The sequence below is a fragment of the Littorina saxatilis genome, linkage group LG9 (genome assembly GCF_037325665.1).
Source record: "Littorina saxatilis isolate snail1 linkage group LG9, US_GU_Lsax_2.0, whole genome shotgun sequence".
Classification (NCBI taxonomy): Eukaryota; Metazoa; Mollusca; class Gastropoda; order Littorinimorpha; family Littorinidae; genus Littorina; species Littorina saxatilis.
Genome location: NC_090253.1, coordinates 10,527,685 through 10,534,368, shown reverse-complemented (window position 1 = coordinate 10,534,368; position 6,684 = coordinate 10,527,685). Strand labels below are relative to the sequence as shown.

At 43.1% G+C, this 6,684-nt stretch overlaps 1 protein-coding gene across 2 annotated transcripts in view; it reads right to left on the bottom strand.

The window, feature by feature from the left end:
- Window positions 1-980: 980 nt before the first annotated feature.
- The window catches only part of LOC138975251 (uncharacterized), a 6,618-nt gene continuing 914 nt past the window's right edge, over window positions 981-6,684 (bottom strand). Inside the window, exons 2-6 of one of the 2 annotated variants that reach the window (XM_070347906.1) lie at window positions 6,578-6,684; window positions 3,772-3,874; window positions 2,941-3,160; window positions 2,242-2,444; window positions 981-1,826 (exon numbers count right to left, since the gene is read on the bottom strand). The exon at window positions 6,578-6,684 is cut by the window's right edge and continues 28 nt beyond it. In XM_070347906.1, coding sequence (XP_070204007.1) covers window positions 1,549-1,826; window positions 2,242-2,444; window positions 2,941-3,160; window positions 3,772-3,874; window positions 6,578-6,670 — 897 coding nt within the window. In that variant the 5' untranslated portion in view covers window positions 6,671-6,684 and the 3' untranslated portion in view covers window positions 981-1,548. Of the gene's footprint in view, window positions 1,827-2,241; window positions 2,445-2,940; window positions 3,161-3,771; window positions 3,875-4,100; window positions 4,155-6,577 lie in introns of those variants that run through there. The other variant, XM_070347907.1, reaches the window with a different exon arrangement.

Sequence of the window (6,684 nt, the reverse complement as noted above, 5' to 3'; positions counted from 1 at the left end):
CGATGCTACGAGTAAAATGGCATTGCGTTCAGTTTCATTCTGTGAGTTCGACAGCTACTTGACTAAATATTGTATTTTCGCCTTACGCGACTTGTTTTGTGTTTTACTTCGCATAGATCTTCTGTTGTTCTGGTCTTCATGACCCGTTTTCAGTCATTTTAGCAACAACCACAATGCGGCTTGCTTTGTGTTGCTTTGTTTTTTGCTTGCATGCCTGAAGTTTATGAATCAAATCTGTTTGAATAAACTATCACTGTGCCAAATATTGTCGACTGATTACTTCAATGAATGTATTTGTTCTCGGTGTTGTCACTGCTGTTTTGTTCAGTGCATTTGAGAGAAAATCGTGGATCTTGAAATGATGTTGTTGTTGTTGTTGTTGTTGTAGTTGTTGTTGGTATTGTTGTTGTTTGTGTTTTTCTTGTTGTTCTTGTTTTTCGTTATGTTCATGTTCAATCAGAAATGTTCAAATAACGTCTTCGGCAAAAATAGGCTATTTTGATGTTCAAACACACACACACACACGCACACACACACACATACACACACACACACACACACACACACACATACACACACACACATACACACACACACACATATACACTCACACACACACACACACACACATACACACACAAACACACACATACGCGCCCGCGCGCGCAAAATCAAGCCCAGTGAGATAGTCCAAACATTACATTAAACTAAAACCAGACAGAAATACATATCAACAGATGGATGACATAAAGGCCTGTATGGAACAGCGGACTAAAGTTGTAAGGAACATCTTTGATTCATCATTTAAGCAGACAGTCAACAATGGCTTTCATACAATAAATAAACGAGTACTTTTGCAGACAGTAAAAACGCATAGTTATCATCAGAGAGTTCTAAGTGATCCCCTTCATTTTTATTTGTCAGGTCTTTATCTTGTTCGTCCTTTGTTAAGATCACAAAGTCGAGACCCTTGTGAATGGGTTTGTTTGTTTGTTTGTTTACTTAACGCCCAGCCGACCACGAAGGGCCATATCAGGGCGGTGCTGCATTGACATATAACGTGCGCCACACACAAGACAGAAGTCGCAGCACAGGCTTCATGTCTCACCCAGTCACATTATTCTGACACCGGACCAAACAGTCCTAGCACTAACCCCATAATGCCAGACGCCAGGCGGAGCAGCCACTAGATTGCCAATTTTAAAGTCTTAGGTATGACCCGGCCGGGGTTCGAACCCACGACCTCCCGATCACGGGGCGGACGCCTTACCACTAGGCCAACCGTGCCGGTTTGTGAATGGGTCGCTGTGTCTATGATTAACCTGTCCATAAACTTACCTTTTTTTTAATTCTTTTTTTTTTATACAACTTTAAGAAGTCGTTTAAAAACGGTCATGTTTTATGTACAATGTGCTATGGCATATGGTAGAATTATGAATCACAATCCAAATAAATCTTGCAGAAAAATGATAGAAAGCAAATTAACCTTCAGTTCACACGCCAGTCTCTTTGGTTCAATAAACTAAAACACTTGGTCGCACTAGCGCGTCACGTAGAAGCATATGAACTTAGCAGCTTGACTTTGGATTCGTGTTCAGATTCCTTGACGTCATCAGAATAGGATAATGTCTTATAACCGTAACCGGAAGTAATGTCATCTTCGTTGTCGACCTTGATGCCATGGCGCATGCGCAGGAAGAGAGCGGTGGCCGTGTAGGTTGCGGTGACAAGAACCAGGTTGATACACAAGTGAAGACCGAAGAAGGCGGCGGTATAAGCGATGTTCCTGTGGTCCTTTGGATCCCAACTAGGGTTTGGTTCTGAACCTGAAAACAGCCATGCAAAATGTTAGCAAGTGCATGCGCTATACCCATACTCTTTGATGCCTAAAAAATTTATATCTACCCACAATCATCAAACATGTATGTAGGGCCTACATGGGTCCATGACACAGAGAGAGAGAGAGAGAGAGAGAGAGAGAGAGAGAGAGAGAGAGAGAGAGAGAGAGAGAGAGAGAGAGAGAGAGAGAGAGAGAGAGAGAGAGAGAGAGAGAGAGAGAGAGAGAGAGAGAGAGAGAGAGAGAGAGAGCTAGTGGCAATCAAACACACCCCTTCACGCCCTGCCAGCGCGAACTATTAGCCCACACCAACACAGAGCTCCCCCCTCCCCCATCCGCACACACACACACACACACACACACATACACACACACACACTCATAATAGCAGACTGTCAACTGACCGGGGAAAGCGCTGGCCCCGTGCAAGACGTGAGCAGACTGGAAGCACCACGTGGCATACGTCTGCACACAGAAGGCTCGAACCACGCAACACATGAACCCGCGGGACCACAGCGGCTCCAGAACGAAACAGGCGCTGGTGATGAGCAGGATGAAGACTGGAAAGGTTCGAACCATCATCTGCACTCCTTCCAGGTCGTCAGTCCTGCATGGTGAGGAGAAGAAAGAGTGATCAGTAAATCAAGCAGTCAGTCACTCGGCTGATGGACTCATTGATCAATAAGTCAGTCAGTCTGTCAGTTAAAAGATCAATCAATTGAAAGATCAATCAATTAAAAAGCCAAACAATTTTCAAGACCAATCAATTACAAGATTTATCAACGGACCAATCAATCAGTTACTTTATGAATCAATCATTCGTTCATTTTAATGATGTTATTGAAGGTTCTTCTCGTAGTTGACAGAGAGCATTTGGAATCAAGCACATTAACAACAAGGACATTGTTGCTGGTTCAGTTATTTGAACACGCTATTCAATCAGACATTGTTAAATAGTGGTACGATTGTAGTGTTTACTCAGAACAGAGTTTAAAATTAAAAGCACTTTGAACAAGGACAGCACCAAGAGGGCTAATATATAATAGATGTTAATAATCAGGTTTTGACATCAAAAATGTAACACAAACCAATACCAAACTAACCTGCTGTGCAGAGCGAACGCGTACCAGAAGAAGCCAGTGGCAGCCGACGCGTAGTTGCTTCCCTTGACGAGCGGCGCGCGCAGCCAGAGTGAAAGGTCAAGGACAGAGTGCAGCATGAACATACCATATATGGTCATGTACATCAGTTCCGTCATGCTTTTAAAGTCGCCTTCTTCGTCGTAAAACTTTCCTCCTCCGTAGGCCAGCTGTCCGAAAAATCCTAGTGAAGGAAACATAAGAAATTTCAAACTTTTGCCTACATGTACCAATTTGGACCAACGTTTTGCCTGTGTAAAAATTCAGATTCTCCTCTCCTGTCTTCAAATACGTCTTCCATTGTTCAAACGGATAAGAAAACATCACTGTGCGTACTTGGACAAGTTCTAGTCGGTTATGGCCGACTCCACCGTTATGCAGTAGATTTCTACAATCTGTAGAAACAACCTAGATACTGACTTGCTCCTCTCAGCAACAGAGTAAAATCAACACGACTCCCGCCCCCTCGAAAACGAAGTATGACTGCTTAGAATTGCAGGGAAAAACAACGTCCATGCAGGCTAGACCTTATCTAGCTGCAGGTGTAAAAGCCAATGAACACAGACATTAATTAGAAGAAATTTAACAAATCAATTGAGAAATTAACCAATAAGTCAGAATGAATAGAGAAAGAAAGAAGAATGAATAGAGAAAGAAAGAAAATCCCTCTCTCTCTCTCTCTCTCTCTCTCTCTCTCTCTCTCTCTCTCTCTCTCTCTCTCTCTCTCTCTCTCTCTCTCTCTCTCACACACCCCCTCCCTCACACGCTCATTATAACCCACGCTTTCCTACTTACCAAAAGTAGAGACGAAGATCTTGTACATGATCTCCACAGGGAAGTTGGTGCCTGGCCAAGGGTACGTCATCTTTGGTCTGAATGTACGCGTAGCATGCTTACACTGAAAGACAGGCAAAAACATTGAAATCATGTTAGTGTTGGACTGGTGTATGCGAAGACAGTAAAGAAAACAGACAAGAATACAGATAAATGGCAGAGAAAAAGACAAACAAGGAAACAGAGAAATGGCAGTGAAAAAGACAGAAAAAAAGACAAAAAAAAAGATCAAACAAGGAGACAGAGAAATTACAGAGAAAAAGACAGACAAGAAGAAAGAGGAATAGTACCTGTCGTCTGGCTGAATGGCCGGTCTCACGATTTCATCTTTCGCCTGTGTACATATTTCCCCCTCGACATATACTCAATACAATACACAATACAATATCTATATATATATACGACTAGTGTCTGTGTGTCTGTGTGTCTGTGTGTCTGTGTGTCTGTCTGTGCGCGATGCACGGCCAAAGTTCTCGATGGATCTGCTTCAAATTTGGTGGGCTTATTCAGAGAGACCCCGGACACAACCTCATCGATGAGATATTTCAACACGTGCTCTCAGCGCGCAGCGCTGAACCGATTTTGGTTCCACCTCAGCTATTTTGGTTCCACCTCAGCTACCCGGGCCCCCATACCGACACACCATAGCCGCTACACCACATCACAACGCCAAAGTTCTCGGTGGATCTTTTTCAAATTTGGACACCGTATTCAGCTACACCCCGGACACAATATCATCGATGAGATATTTCAACACGTGCTCTCAGCGCGCAGCGCTGAACTGATTTGGGTTTTTGTGTTCATTTCACCATTATAAGTAACTCTTCCTTATCTTCTCCAGTGTTTGGCGTTTATCTCCCTTCCTTCGTGTGGCTTTCCCGTTCAGTTGTAAGTTACTACTATTTTTAGAATGTCACTGCGCTGTCCACTGCGCTGAGCGTCTTCGGATATTCCCGGCGTTCTGTTACTGTTACTATTTTTAGAAGGTCAACGCAGTGTACAGAACGTAAATTGGACCCGTAAATTATCCTCACTGTAAAAGTGCAAAGGTCGAATCCATTTATAGCCACGCGAAAAATACACTGTCATCTATCTCTCCGAGGCTATAGATACGGCTTCTCTGTGTTTTTGTGTGTGTGTGTGTTTGTGTGTGTGTCTCTATGTGAGCAACACCTGTGCATTGTTCAGTTCTGTTTGTGATGTGGTCTGGCGGCTTTTGTGTAATTTTATGTACTGGCCTTCCTTTGAGAAGCCATAACTTGCTCAGTCCTGTTTGAGTGGAGTTCGCCTCCACAGGTGATTAACACGGTTACATTCGTCGACAAGGATGTTACTCGATATGGTCAGGAATGGCATTATGGCCACTGAATCATTTTCGTGCTGTTCCCGTTCCACGAATCTGGGAGGGACCTAAGCTTGGCGGGTCCATTGTTCGGACCCGGCGAAGCCGGCGTACGGCTCTAAGTACTTCTTCCCGGCGAAGCCGGCTACCCGGCGAAGCGGGTATTCATTCTAGTAATACAATAACTTTATTAATCTCTAAAAGAGAAATTGCATTGCTGAGCTTTTGTGTCCGTAATAAAACATACATAAAACATTCAAAAATAAACATTTGTTCTTTGTCATTCATACATTCTTGTGTTCTTATACATTTCTTCAATTCATACATCAATATTCTATCATAAGACTGAAATGTTGTTTCCTGGTAAAATAATTTTAAATTAAGAAGTGAAATTATTTATGGACGAAAAGCATGTCAGTTTCTTGCATGTGAAGAAAATTGGTGGTAAAATTTAATAGATTTCACCCCCAAAATCGAATTCTTCGAAAACGTGCATTGAGTGGTTACGTCCCTTGAGTAAGAAGGAAAGCATTTTAGGATGAATCAAATTTCTAAGTTAAATAAAACAAATTGGTTGGACAAATTTGGCCCCATGAATGTAAGGTACACAAGGTCGCTCATCAGTACTATCGAAGGATGTTTTTTTGTTCAGTGTATAGTTTATACTAGATCAACGAGGCCAAGAAGCGAAATATCAACACGGCGAAAGATGAAAACGTCACACCGGCCTATCTGTGTTTGTCCGTTGGCTTTCTCTCCTTCTCCATCATACCCTTGAGAGTCCCTAATAAACAGGTGCCACTACGTTCTTCTTTGACCGCGAACAATCATAGGCAAGTAAAGCCTGATGGCTACGCTGACCAAACTGACCTTAAGGCGAAAAGAAAATCAGAGGGGAGGGAGAGGAAGACGAACAAAGGGATGTAGAGGGGGGGGGGGGGGATAAAAAGAGACAGACACAGACGACGCAGTCAGTCAGACAGACAGAATAGACAGATAGAATAGACAGACAGGCAGAATAGACAGTCGGACAGAATAGACAGACAGGCAGAATAGACAGACAGACAGAATAGACAGACCGACAGACAGAATAGACAGACAGACAGAATAGACAGACAGACAGAATAGACAGACAGAATAGACAGACAGACAGACAGACAGACAGGCACGCAGACAGACACAAAATTACAATGCTCTGAGGTATATACGAGTGGCCACGCAAAGAGAGAGAAGCTGACAGAAAGACAGACAGACAGACAGACAGACGGACAGAAAAACTGCCAAGGAAATATGCGGCAGAAAACAGACGCTAGTTTGTGCAAGGAACAATGACACACATAGTGAAAGATAGACACTCGCACGAAGTTATTTCAAACGGCAACAATGCGACGACTATAATAGAAAAACAATGAAATCCAATCTTACTTTGACAATGTCAGCAAATGTGTTAATCATCCACCATAGTGACAGCACGAGCAGGAAACAGCCCTCTGTGACGTAACCCCAGAATGACGTCATGATGTGCACCAAGG